Source organism: Herpailurus yagouaroundi, unplaced genomic scaffold (genome assembly GCF_014898765.1).
Source record: "Herpailurus yagouaroundi ecotype Mexico unplaced genomic scaffold, PumYag 571, whole genome shotgun sequence".
NCBI classification, from domain to species: Eukaryota; Metazoa; Chordata; class Mammalia; order Carnivora; family Felidae; genus Herpailurus; species Herpailurus yagouaroundi.
In genome coordinates, this window is record NW_024412788.1 from 25,661 (window position 1) to 39,857 (window position 14,197).

A 14,197-nucleotide genomic window follows, 5' to 3' on the forward strand; every position below is an offset into this window, starting at 1 on the left:
GAAGACTTGGGGTCATTTAGTTCATTCTCTAGGAAGGTTAAAGCAAATCTTTTGTTTAATAAATACTCTCTCTTCCAATTGATTCAGTCAGAGCAAATGTCTCAGTATCCTTCATGTCCCTTCCTGTCTTCTTTCTGCATATTTACTGGCACATAGTCGGTGTTTAAGGAATGGTCCTTAAGTGGGTGAATGGGAACCACTTCTGATAGGATCATATTTGCATTTGTTTTGGTTTTGCTTCCCCTAAGAAAGACCACATTGTGCTATTTCTTTTTTTTTAATTTATTTATTTTGAGAGAAAGAAAGAACCAGCAGAGGAGAGGGTGACAGAAAGGGAGGGAAAGAATCCCAAGCAGGTTCCATGCCAACAGTGTGGAGCCCAACGTGGGGCTCAATCTCATGAACCATGAGATAATGACTTGAGCCAAAGTCCAGAGTCGGATGTTTGACTGAGCCACCCGGGTGCCCCCATATTGTGTTATTTCTGTTCAATTATATATATGTTTCCAGGGACAAAGTAGAATCAAACCTGATATTTCTGGGATTGCTCATCTTGGAGAATCGGTTGAAAGAAGAAACAAAACCAGTTCTGGAAGAGCTCATCTCTGCGCGGATAAGGACTGTAATGATCACAGGTATATAACAAAGTTGTACATGGAAACAGAAAGAATTTGATGTGGAAATAGACAAGATCCATTCATTTCACAAAGACTGTTGACTACCTACTGTGGGTGGGACACCATTCTCGGTGTTGGAGATCTGCAACAGAAAAGGCAAAATTACTGCTCTCACCAAGTTTCTATTCAGGTGGGATGAGATAGAAAAATCAATCAGTTGATCAAACAAGCAGCTGGCAATAAGAGTTATGAGGTACATAAAACAAAACAGGGTGATGTCTTAACTGGCTACTTTATATGCGGTGTCCTCTCTGAGAAAGGCCATTTGAAATAACCCCTGACTGACAAGAAGACGTGGGTCAGGCACAGATGACAATTTTTGTTAAATGTTAGTAGGAAGAGAAATGCTTAGTCAGCATGGTGTGTAAACTACCCTGAAGGCCCATTTATTATTCTGGTGGCAAAAAAACAAAAACAAAAACAAAAACAAACACAAAAACAAAAAACTGTCCCCTGTGCTTCTCTCAAACCCCAAATCAAGGGAGGGGTGAGAAAGGATCATGCAAGAAAAGTGTGTGAAATTTCTTAATGAATGCTTCTTAGTAGAGAATAGATCATTTCTTCATGTGTTCAAATTTAAGTGTGCGCCTTTCTTTCCCTGCTTTCCAGTCAGGTGCATTGAACTCTGATAGTTGTGTCGCCAAGGTACACTATTTCCCCACCAGAGCCCTTATTCCCCAGCCCATTTCCCCTGAATCCAGCTTCACTGTGGGAAGCTCTAGGATACTTCTACTTTCTCCTCTGTACCTCCCATCTCCCATTCTACCCCCACAATACAAGAGACTTAGGGGTCCCTTTTACCTTCTTCCTTTTTAGTCCCTCAATCCAACTTGTAGGTATTGCTGAGCTAATTTACTACTTAGAATTGCCCTTACATCATGACCCGTCTGTTTCAAAAATCTTTATTTAGCACTTATTTTACACATTTCCATAATCTATCCTTAGTATTGGGATTTAGGTAGAAATAAGGACGCATCACTCTGTACCCCGCTTCTTCACTTCTTCATTCATATTGGAATTTCTGTTCTGTTTCTTTGCTTGCTGGGTTAAATTTTTCTTCTCAAGGTTTGTCCTTGGATAGGATAGAAGGATGTTATGCTCTCTAATTTCTTACATACCCTGGAGTATCTTTCTTGGCTCTGACAGGTGAATGCCCTCTTGTCTGGGTGTAGGATTTGGGGGTTAGAGTCCTGTTTTTTCCTTAATGATCTCTAGGTGTTATTACAAGTCCAATTCCAGTCCACTATAGGTAATTTGTTCTCTTCTGTATACTGTCCTTTTCTTCAACTTTGGAGTTTACAAATACTACCAGAGTATGTCTATATGTTTGTCTTTTTTGTCCCATTGATTTCATTAATTAATTAAAAGTAAACACTTTTAATCTATCTTCTTCCTGTCAGGGAAAGTTCTTCTATTGTTCATTTAATTATGGCCTTTGCTCTGTCTCTTCCTTTTTCCTTTCTGGAATTTCTGTTATTCACATGATAGGCTTTCTGGATTTATCTTCTCTGTCTCTTATCTTTTTTCTTGTTATTCTCATATTTGTATAATTTGCCTCCATGGTTTAAGATTTTTTTTGCATCCAGTTTTTCCAAACCATAAACTCAGGTTCCAAGATGACCATTATGTCCTTCAAATTACCTCTTAATGTTGAGATCTGAAATCACGTTTTGGGGTGGTAATAGCTCTAGAAAACCTTTTTAAGGGGGGGGGGCATTAGAGGAGAAGGGCTACATTTGAGTTTTCTTAAGTGCACTTATTATTTGTAATGAGATAATGCAAAGCTTTTTTCTTTAATGTGTATTTATTTTTGAAAGAGAGAGAAAGAGTGCATGCAAACAGGCGTGGGAGGGTCAGAGAGTGAGGGAAACACAGAATCTGAAACCGGCTCCAGGCTCTGAGCTATCAGCACAGAGCCTGAGGTAGGGCTTGAACCCACAAACCGTGGTGAGCTCATGACCCGAGATGAAGTCGGACGCTTAACAGATTGAGCCCCGCAAGGCTCCCGGAGTTACTGCAGGTTTTATCAATCTCCAACAACTGCTCTATGTTGTCTGTCATGTGTTGTTCTGGTTGTTCTGCCTGATATTTTCCTGTCTAGCTTCTGAGACTTCTAAAATAGGTTGTTATATTCTCTGTCAGATGACTGAGGCTCAGGCATGGAACTTCTCAGGTAGTGGATGGCAAAAGTGTCCTGTGCTGCAAAGCAGCCCAACTATTGGTGACCTGCTGAGGCATTGTGGACACTTCTTAGCTCTCAGGGCTCTGGCCTCAGGGTAGAGAAACTCCTGCCCACCGTTAGCTCTTCTGGGCTTCCTCATATGTACTTTGGTAGAGACCTGAAGAAAGCCATTTAGGGATAGGCAGTCAGATGTTATTTATTGTTCAGTGGTTGCTCTAGGAATCACATCTGTACCTACCCTGTCAAGAAGGCTTACAACCATGAACGTCCTTTGCCTTCTCTCCTTTATGTTATGGTTGTCGCGTATGTGACAATGAAAACCCCACCATACCATGTTAAGGTTTTCACTTTCAATAGGCACGAGTTACACACAAATGGAAGAAAAATAGACTTTTATATTTACCCAGATCTTCATTATTTCTGTTGCTATGTTTTTATTCCTAATGTTAGAAGTTTCCCTCTGGTGTCCTTTCCTTTCAGCGTAAAGAACTGTTAGCATTTCTTTTTGAGTATGTCTGCTAGCAACAAATTATCTTAGTTTCCCTTCTTCTAAGAATGTCTTATCTCTCCTTCCTTTCTGAAGGGTACTTTCAGAGCTTCACAGTTCTTTCTTCAGCACTTCAAAGATATTTCACTGTCATTTTGCCTCCATGTTTTTTGATGACAAATCTGTAATAATTTGAATAATCGTTCCCTAATATATAATGTATTATTTTCTCTTGCCGTTTCTAAGGTATTTTCTTTATCTTTGTTTTTAGAAGTTTGATTGTAATGTTTCTGGGTATGGTTCTCATTGAGTTTATCTTACTGGGATTCGCTGGGCTTCTTAAATCTATGAATTTAAATCTTTTACCGTATCTGGGAGCTTCTCTGCTTTATGTCTTCAAAATATTTTTTCCTGTTTTGATTCCTTTCTCCTTTCCTTCCTGGACTCTAATCACATGACTGTTGTCATTCTCCAGTCCCTGTTCTTTTGTTTTTTTAATTTTCTCTCCGTTTTTCAGATTGTATAATTTCTACTTACCTATCTTCAAATTCACTGCCTCCTTCTCCTGTCACCTCTATTCGGCTTTTGAGAGCATCCAGGGAATTTTTTATTTCAGTTATTATATTGTTCAATTCTAAAGCGGTCATTTGGTTCTTATTTATAGAGCATATATATTTTTTTTCTCTTAAGAACTTCTATCTTGTCATTTATTTTAAGAGTGGTAACCTTTACCTCATGGAGGAAGCTTATAACAGCTGCTTTAAGAACATTGGTAATTCTAGCATCTGGGTCATCCTGGTACAAGCAATGGTTGATTGTCTTTTCTTTTCTTGAGAATTGACCACATTTTCCAGGTGTTTTGTATGTTGACTTTCTTGAACATTTAAAATATTATAGTGTGAGATTTCGGATCTTGTTAAAATCCCCTGGAGAATGGTGAGGGTGATTTTTGTTTGTTTGAGCAAGCAAAACTCTAGGACATGGGAGGTGATTCATATCATAGTTCAATTCTTGAGGCTTCTACTCTCCTTCCCTGGGTTTGTTCTGCACATTCACAGCTCTGGGTTGAGTTCACCCAGTAAGTTAGTCTGGTTGTCTAGCTGTCTCCTTTCCAGGGTCTGCCCCATAGTTCTTCAGCCTTCAGGCTTTTTCTTTTTCTAGTTTCTCTGGTCAGAAAGACTAAGTTTCTCTTGGAGTTGTATTTAGCATCCTTCACAGCGCTGGGACTGGGGTTCACACTCAGGTCACACATGTGAGAGAAAAAAATAAAACCAAGAATATCACCACCTTGTAGATTATTTCTCCAAATTTGACTGCCTTCCACATTCTACCTGCTTTTGTTTACTTTTCAAAGTCCTCAGATAGTTGCTTTTTGTATTTTTCCCATAGTTTCCCATTGTAATCAGTGGGAGAGATAGATTTTAGCGGTCTTATTCCAATTTGGCTGAAAGTGGAACCACCTGGTACTATATTAAATCAGTAGGGTTTTGATAAATGTTTACCAAGCTGAAAAATGATGGAAATAGATTTGAATTTTGCCTTTTTGTTTTTTCTTTCCATTCTCTGGAAAAATTGGTGGGTTATGAGTAACCAGATAAAAAGCAATAAGAATCACGAAAGGGATCATGGATTCATGGAGAATCAGCATGAGAGAGACTTAGAAATTATTTCTTTTCACACCTAAAATAAATTCTGGACTCCTTACCCTAGTTTTCCAGGCCCTGCATGAATTGGTTCTATCTTTTCAACCTCACCTTGCTATACCCTTCCTTTCTTATAGGTGACAATCTTCAGACCGCAATAACAGTGGCCAGAAAGTCTGGAATGGTTTCTGAAAGCCAACAAGTCATTCTGATTGAAGCGAATGAAATCACTGGGTCCTCATCAGCATCTATATCTTGGAAATTAGTAGAAGAGAAGTCCATTGCATACAGCAATCAGGTACACCTAAAAACAGACTTATCTAACTTGACTCATAGTGTTGGCTTCTGAGCAGCTTTGACTGGCAGAGATGTACAGGTGACCTCGGGTCAACATATTTCCCCAAATGTCTAACACATATGCAGTTCAAAGAACTCATATCCATTTCTCATACTGTTCCTACTGAGCCTTAATGTATAGTGCCGTCGTGGGTCCTGGAAAGGATCCATTATTTTAAGTGTAATAATGTTGTTGGCCCTATGGGAGAAAAAAATGTAGTAAGGGGGACTGTGAATCTAATTTCTCGTCCTCCTCTTGCTTGCTAACCATCCCACTGGGTCCTAAGGAGATTTAGTCCCTGGGAGAGAAACTGCTGTGCACATTGGAAAATTAGACTATGTCTTTGGGCTGGGAAAAAAAAGTTTTATCCATGTAGTCCCAATCATTCAGTATCCTATCTCTATTGTGTCCTTGTGGAACAATATCAATTCTGTAAGAAAAAAAAATGGTAAGTTCTCACTTCAGGGAGAGATTTGTTAAGGTGTAGTGCTTTGTATTTTACACTTGAAATGTGTGAAATGTGCTCTTCTCTGGGACTCACCAAGATCAAATCAGGATGAGAACAGGACAGGAGTGTTATTCTCCTATTCACTAGAGGCTGTGATGTGCAAAGATTGATCCAGCAAAGACAAAGTGTTTCTCTGAGGAATTGGTGCTGGAGTGTGACTCTTAAAGAGAGACCCCAGTCTCTCTTAAAGAGAGAGGCCAGTCGTCACTGCCTCTCTCTGATATACTTGTGGTCCTTTACCACTCTATCAAGTGTCTAAAATAACTTGTGTTTTGCTTTTGCAGGATAATTACATTAATATCAAGGAAGAAGTCTCTGATCATGGCAGAGAGGGAAGTTACCATTTTGCCTTAAGTGGAAAATCCTTTCAGGTTATAAGTCAACATTTCAGCAGCCTACTCCCAAAGGTAAGTTCTAAGAGGGTATCAGTCTCCCAGTAAAGATGCCAATGAAGTCACTTACAGAGCATGTTCATAAGTAATTTCAAACTTTTAAGTAGGTAAGAAATACCTATTGAATATGTCATAAAGGGGCAAAAACATTTTGTTGTCTCATTTCTAGATAAGTTTAAAATTAGTAAATTTGATTAGCCCATTTCTCACCATCTAGAGAAATAAAGTATTAGGAGCATCTCAAGTCACAAGGATTGCTTTTGGGTGGCTGTCTTCATACTGCCATGGTGAGGGGTCTAACGGTGAAGGGAAATCCACCAATTATAGAGGAAAGCAGCCCAAGAAAGGAATTCTGTTAGGTTTTTGATAGAGAGTCTACACAAGAAAGGGTCAAAGTTATCAATTTTCTGATGAAGAATAAACTCATAGCAGGGGCAGGTAAGTTATATACATAACAGGTGGACAAACTAGAGAAAGATTGTGTCTAGTGTAATCCAAAGATCAGTTATTTGTATTCAATTGCTTATCATCTTAGGCACTGTTTAAGACAAAAAGATTAAAGACGTAGAGGCTGATCAAACATTAAGCTGAGTTACTTTCAAGAAGAGCAAGGAGCACAGAGATCTAACAGAAGAATTCAGACTCTGTAGAATAAAGCTCAGGTGGATGGAGCTGGTATAGATTTATTATATCTCCAGACCACCAATGTTCCATAGCCAAAATTAGACTTGGGATATCAGCTGAGCTCCACAATTGGTCAAGCCCAGATGGCATGGTTAAATCAAAGACCACTAATTGTCACTATTTCATCATGAGGCTGTTTTTTTTGCTCGTTCTGAACAATTTTCTGAGAAGCTGTTGCCTCCTTTCCTTTCCCTAGGATGCTGACCTCTTGATATCTTGCAATTTCTCATACTTTATGGTTGAAGATTCCATTAAGCTCAGGATTTTTTGACCACCTTCTTGATGGCAGTTCAGCTAAATATCTGAAGGTCATCATTTTCATCCAATATTTTTATTAAGCAGTCATCTTGACTGATTTTTGGTCTCCTTGGTCGCTTACTTGATGACCAAGGTCTCAATGTCTTTAAAAAAAAAAAAAAAAAAAAAGACTTCTTGGAAACAAATTGTGTTTTGCCATTCATGGATGTTATTTTCCAGTCAGCGTTCTAAGTATTATCAATTATCTCATGTATGACCAACTGACGTGATATAAAGTTTCTCTTGGGTTCCTTACAGATACTGATAAATGGAACAATCTTTGCAAGAATGTCTCCTGGGCAGAAATCCAGTCTGGTGGAAGAATTTCAGAAACTGGAGTAGGTTCTTTACCAATTCAGGTGGTATGAAGTGCCTGGAGCATGACAGTCAGGGAGAGTGTAAGAGGTACAAGAAGTCCCGTAAGGCAGTGGTTCTGAACCTAACTGCCTATGACAGTCACCCTGGGAGCTTTGAAAAAATAACAATCCCAGGACCCCACTGTCCAGATATTCTAATTCAGTTGCTCATGTGAGGCTTGGACATCAGTGTTTTTTCAGCGTCCCTCAAATGAATCAATTTTGTACCCAGAGTTGAGAACCACTGGACTAGAACATATGGGACGGGAAAGTGTGTGGTGAGAAATGAACCTGGAAGGATAGTTTGAGTTCAGCTCCTGAAGGTACAATGAGAATTTAGACATTATAAATTATCATCACAGCTGTGATATAAGGAGATTCGTATGGCAAGGGATTCACATAACCTTAAAAATACTGAAATATTTATATGGCAAAGTATCTTCTCTGTCCTGAATCAGAATAATACTTCTCTTTTAACACAAAGGGTCTCCATTAGAGAATAGGCAGTTCAAATAAAGTGCCCATCATTTGAGACCCTTTATTTCCTGTAACAGAACCCATGGAGTCCTGTAAGTTTTCTTCATTTCTGGTGCTGGACCATATAGACATGACTCCTAATCTTTTTCACTCCCACTTCATCCCCCCTGATTTAGTCACTAGGCAAGCTTCTTGATTCAGAAAGTCCTGTCTTCTTAACTTGGTTGAAAACCTAGATAGTAAACTAGTTGCCTTCATAGGACACTGTGGAAGACAAGTACAGCAAATCCTATAAATACTGCCAGAGCACTCCTACCTTAAAAAGCACACTATCCATAATCTTTGTCAAGAATTAAAGCCAGCAGGATGCACTCACCCTCAAAGAGCGATCCTGACGCAGGAATATATTTTCTTTCTTCAAAGTCTGGGCATTTGTTAGTTGAGTGACTGCTAAAATGGCAAATTTCCTGCCCTGTTACTATTTACAGCACCAAGTAATTTTCGTTTATTGTTTTAGAAATCAGAAGACACTTTTCCCTACAGCATCTCACTGAATACTCATAACACTTTGTAGGAGAGAAAAATAATGGCCAAAATGGTCAAGTGATCAGGTCAAAGATCTTGATCTGGCTTCAAATCTGGTGCCCTCTCCACTGCGCCATGGTGTTATGTCATAAAATTGTGAACGTCCCATTTTACAGCCAACAAAGCTGCTTTCTAAGCAGTGAAGTACAGGGTCTCCCTGTAATGCTTGGAGTCAGGATGGTGTGCTGGCTTTCCTAATCCATCGGGGAGCTGCTGAGTCACACTTTACTTTTAGTCAAACTGGACCCTTCAGAAAACTCCCTTAAAAATAAAGAATCAGAGTGTCCCCTAAGTAACGAAGTTCATTTTATTATTTTTTTAATTAGAGAAATTAGCAGTTAAAATTGCTTTGATTTCCCCTCCAATTGACATGGCTCCCTTTTAGTTACTTTGTAGGTATGTGCGGTGATGGAGCCAATGACTGCGGGGTAAGTAGCTGCCGGTGTGTGGGGCCATGATCACACCAGGACACACCAGGACTTACACTTAATTGCACTTGCCTGGAGTCCTTTAGACATAATATCCCTGGGAGACACTTATCTCCATTCTTCTTGATGGAGGAACTGATGTGTAGGGTTTGGGAGGGTTTTGACCAAGGCCGCACAATGACTCAGTGATCGGTATACTGACTTCTTTGGCCAGATGTCCCAGTGCCGTCTCTTTGTTATGCAATAGGCAGAACAAATTCTGGTCCCCTCCTGGCTCGTGCTTGGGTCCACGGGCCATCCTGTAGCTAGCTTGACAGGCTTTTCCCGTGTGGCCTCAGGAGAGACATCTGTGAGTGTGCAAGCAGAGTAAGCTGACTCTTTGCTTTCAGGCTTTGAAAATGGCTCACGTGGGCATCTCTTTATCAGAACAGGAGGCATCTGTGGCCTCACCTTTCACTTCTAAAACTCCAAACATTGAGTGTGTACCTCACCTTATCAAGTAAGTAGACGCTTTCCACCAGCACTGTTTTAATCTCTCTTGACTTGTAAGTTCAGATCCCATTGTTCGGCCAGGGAAACAACAGGGAAATTTTGTGTCCCTGGGTGGGGTGGGTGCTTTGCAGGACAATGCAGTCAGCCATTCTACTCCTGAGTGGACTTACCAGCAGTTAAAAATAACTGTGGGAGAGTAGTGGCATAATGAAAACCACTCAATAGGTTATTTTTAGAAAATTGGAATCTGGAACTTTGTTTTTTAATTTTAAGGTTTGTTTATTTATTTTGAGAGAGAGAGAGAGCATGAGCAGGGGAGGGGGCAGAAGCAGGAGAGGGGCAGAGAGAGGGGGAGAGAGAGAATCCCAAGCAGCCTCCATGAGCAAAACGGAGCCTGACTCATGGCTTGAACTCACAAACTGTGAGATCATGACCTGAGCTTAAATCAAGAGTCAGAAGCTTAACCCACTGAGTCACCCAGGCACCCCTGGAATCTGGAACTTGTAACTGCTTTGAAAGTGTTGATCTTATTATTGTTATTTTTACATATATCTCCATAGGTGCTTTATAATGGGGGGTAGAGACAAACTTTCCCTTCCCCGATCGCCCTCTTTTCCTCTTACCTCTTTATGCTTCTTTGGAATATCCTTCCCATGCCCAGTTTTCAAAATATTAACTCATCTTTGCTGCTTCTACTAAAATCTCCCTTGGTGCTTTATCTGTGCCTCCCAGAAAATGTACTTCTGCTGTATTTTATTGGGATGGTAGAGATGGTTAGCACTGTGGCCGCTTTGGGTGATTATAACTAGCATGTATTTACAGCTTGTGAAGTGCTTTAATACCCATTATCTTATACTTCCAAACAGCCTGGAGATGTCGGAGTGGTCACTGTTTCCTTTTACAAATAAAGAAATGGAGGTTTAGAGAACTTAACTGAGGTTCCCAAGCTCACACAGCCATATAGGATTAGAAATTATGTTAGAACTGATGCTATTTAAATGTTTTCTCTACAATTGTCATACTATTCCCACCACATTAAAATGATGATTTCGCTGGCTCCTCCCAAATTTTTAAAAATTTATGTGTGTGTTTGACAAATGTTTATAGAGCGGGCACTTAGTGCCAGGAACTGGTGGAGACGCTGGAGACCCAGAAGCAAGTAAACCACGCATTCCTTGACCTCATAAAGCTTTCTTCTGGTGGAGAAGTCAGGCAATAAACACATACACAGATAAATCAAGGGTAATGGGAAAAGTTAGAAGGCGGCTGGGGAGGTGGAATTGGCTGCTGCAGGTGTGTGGCATGCGAAAACCCTTTCTAAGGAGGTGAGAGATGACGAGAAACTACCTTCTGGTAGAGCAAATGACAGCAGCTGAGCCCCAGTACAGGGAAAAGCCCGCTCTGAAATCAGGCTTTGGAATCCCAGGAAAACATTATGACCAGAAGCAAATTTAAACTCGTTTCTCTCCAATGAAAGTGATAAAAGTGGCATCTCATAAATAATCTATTTTATGCTTTAAATATATACCATTTTACTCAAAGTCCACCAACAGTAACGGAAACAAACACGTTCGTTGTTTTCAGTCTATTTAAATTCGATATATGGTGTATTTGAGCATAGACACTGTTTCAGTGCCGTTTTAGAAAAAGCGGAGATGGCCAAATGATTTGAATGAAATGAAACACCTTCATGAAAATAGCCCCCAAGCCTGCAATCTTATTTAAATTCCTCAGTATACAGATGAAGAAACTGTGACTGACAGAAGGAAATGACCTTCCAAATTACACTTGTGAGTAGGTACGAGCTCTAGGACGCATCCCCAGGTCCTCTGACTCCGCTCTGACATGATGCACACAGAGAGCACGAGGCTACCATGCACTCTGGGCTCCCGAACTGGACCAAGGCTGAGGAGCTGGGCCCGGAATTGGTCTTTCCTGAAAGTCTAGTCGTTTAGCATACTGACAGGCAGCTCCCTCGGGCTCGAGGCTGTCCAGTCTGTCAGACAAACTGTTGAATAATCAGGCTTTGGAGTGATTCTCCTAAGCTCAGCTGAACAACAGAGTCACTGACCTTTCTTTCCATCTCCTTACTCTGTCCTTTCTTTGCTTACACAGGGAAGGACGTGCCGCTCTCGTTACCTCATTTTGCATGTTCAAGTACATGGCACTGTACAGCATGATCCAGTATGTTGGTGTTCTGCTGCTCTACTGGGTATGACTGGTGACCCGAGCTCTTGGTTAGAACTGAAACAAGGAGTTGCATCCTCCCAACCTGCAGTGCCTCTTGAGGAAGAGTGCACGTGGGGGAGCTTGGAGGGCCAAGGGCCCCTCTGAAACTACCTTTATGGTGAAAGTAAATCAGAAATAGATGCACACGGGAGAAGCTGAAGGTGTCAATTCTCTGACTCTCTGACAGAGACATTTTGTGTGTAGCAGTAGCTGACGATCAAGGCATAGCACTTTCTCGCAGTTGCTTCTGGCTGCTTGGACGAGGTCTCCATCTTCTCTGTTCCAGTGTGACTCTACCCGAGCGTACCATTCAGTAGCGAGATGATCTGGGACTGGGGAGCTGGTAAATGTTTCAGAGCCGCTCTCCCTGGGACAGCAAGCCCTGGTTATTCATGTTTGCTGATTTCCATGGTGTAAATATGCCCACCATGGCTGGTTTCGAGCTGCCTGCCTGACGTCACTGAGCATGGAGTTGGGAAGAGATGTGCACATAGCATGTCATTATGTAGTACTTGCACCCCCGAGATAGAAGACTTGTAAATATCTTAAAGAACATAGATAACAGCACAATGTAGGAAAAGGATTAGGAAGTGCTGGATTGGGGGTATTTATTAGCTTTGTTTTAGCATAATGTATTTAATGGTAGATTTATATAATTTCAGGTTCTACAATGGCTGTGTTTAACAGCCAGTTCAAAAAAAAAAAAAATCCCTGAAAACTTTGCAGTCGACTCTCATGAGCAAGTATAAGCAGCCTGATGATGATTCGTTAGATTCATCTCTATGTCCTGCCCTCTTGCTTCTGGGCTGAAGGTTTTAGTTTTGTTATTTTCCGATTGCTTATGTCTTTTCCCACTCACAATGAGTGAGATGGAGAAGGAGAGGCTGTGCACAGAAATTTGGTCCTATTTTGGAATCCCAACAACTCATGCTACAAACTAGAGTTGAACTTGGGTCATCTTGATCTCCTTTCCACTAAAACGGGGGCAAGGAAGCAAGTTACTTGAAATCAGTAAGATCTTAACCTTTTTCCCCCCCAAGAATATCAAGGATGCCTTATCAGGACTTGCTAATAACACCCAACACTGCAAATAGTGGGTTCAATTATTCTTTTTCCACTGGTAAAATTTGGGTAAGATCACCACACATTTGTCTCTTGTTACTACTGGGAACTCACTGTCTTGTTGTGCCAGACCAAACCCTGACTTTCTGCTAGCAGGTAGAAAAGAGATCAGAGATGGATCTAGTAGAGTAAGACATCTCCCTCAACAGGAGGATGTTGATGTACAAAGGACCCAGCCTAGAAAGCACACAAAGGTGGCCTCCTGGTTGGAGAGGGTTTCACAGCCTTATCTTTGGTACTTCTACCAACACAAACAGGACCCTGGCCACACCTTCTTCTTGTAAAATCCCATGTTGCAGGAACAAAAATGAATGCAACTGATGTCAGACTTCATCCAGAGGGTCACAACATTTTTGACCTGCTTTCCTTTTTCTTTTCAGGAGACAAACAGCCTTTCAAATTACCAGTTTCTGTTCCAGGATCTGGCCATCACAACTCTTATTGGTGTAACAAGTAAGACATTTTTGAAACTCTCTTGGCTCTTCCAGAAGGGCTGGTCCACTAGGAGGGACACCAGTTGCAGCCTCAGGGATATGGGACTTATGCCCAAAAGTCTATTCAGAGAGGGAAAGAGGAAATAGGAGCCCCATTTGTGAGTCTTGGATTGAAATAAAAGTATTAGCCATGGAAAAGCTGGCTAGTTATTTTTCTGTTTTCCACAAAATACAGGGCTTCCATAATGGTCACTAAACTTATTTATTTATTTATTTATTTATTTATTTATTTATATTTTGGGATAACTTATTGCTTTTCATTTTTTTAAATATAATTTATTGTCAATTTGGCTAACATACAGTGTGTGCAATGTGCTCTTCGTTTTGGGGTAGATTCCTGTGGTTCATTGCTTACATACAACACCCAGTGCTCATCCCAGCAAGTACCCTCCTCAATGCCCATCACCCATTTTCCCCTCTGTCCACCACTCCTTCCCCCCACTACCCTCAGTTTGATCTCTGTATTTAAGAGTCTCTTGTGGTTTGCCTCCCTTCCTCTCTGTTTGTAACTATCGTTTCCTCCTTCCCTTCTCCCATGGTCTTCTTGTTCAGTTTCTCAAGTGCACTTTGAAAATCAGGAATGCTGTCTTCAGTGTGCTTTCAGGTGTAATTACAGTTAATATATGCCCAGTTTATAGAGGCTGGATAGCTTTTATGCTTTAGATCTTTTTTTTTTTTTTTAGTTTATTTATTTACTTTGAGAGAGAGAGAGAGAGAGAGAGAGAGAGCAAGTAGGGAAGGAACAGAGAGGGAGAGAGAGGATCCCAAGCAGGCTCCATGCTGTCAGTGCTGACAGGGCTCAATCTC

At 40.8% G+C, this 14,197-nt stretch overlaps 1 protein-coding gene across 1 annotated transcript in view; it reads left to right on the forward strand.

Annotated features, from left to right (window-relative positions):
* The window catches only part of LOC121024024 (probable cation-transporting ATPase 13A4), a gene marked incomplete at its 5' end in the record, with an annotated part of 55,944 nt that overhangs the window by 19,709 nt on the left and 22,038 nt on the right, over positions 1-14,197 (forward strand). Inside the window, 8 exons of the mRNA XM_040466340.1 lie at positions 511-635; positions 5,127-5,287; positions 6,119-6,241; positions 7,466-7,545; positions 9,011-9,053; positions 9,443-9,552; positions 11,661-11,757; positions 13,277-13,349. Of these exons, the coding sequence (XP_040322274.1) occupies positions 511-635; positions 5,127-5,287; positions 6,119-6,241; positions 7,466-7,545; positions 9,011-9,053; positions 9,443-9,552; positions 11,661-11,757; positions 13,277-13,349 (812 nt within the window). The remainder of the gene's footprint in view (positions 1-510; positions 636-5,126; positions 5,288-6,118; positions 6,242-7,465; positions 7,546-9,010; positions 9,054-9,442; positions 9,553-11,660; positions 11,758-13,276; positions 13,350-14,197) is intronic.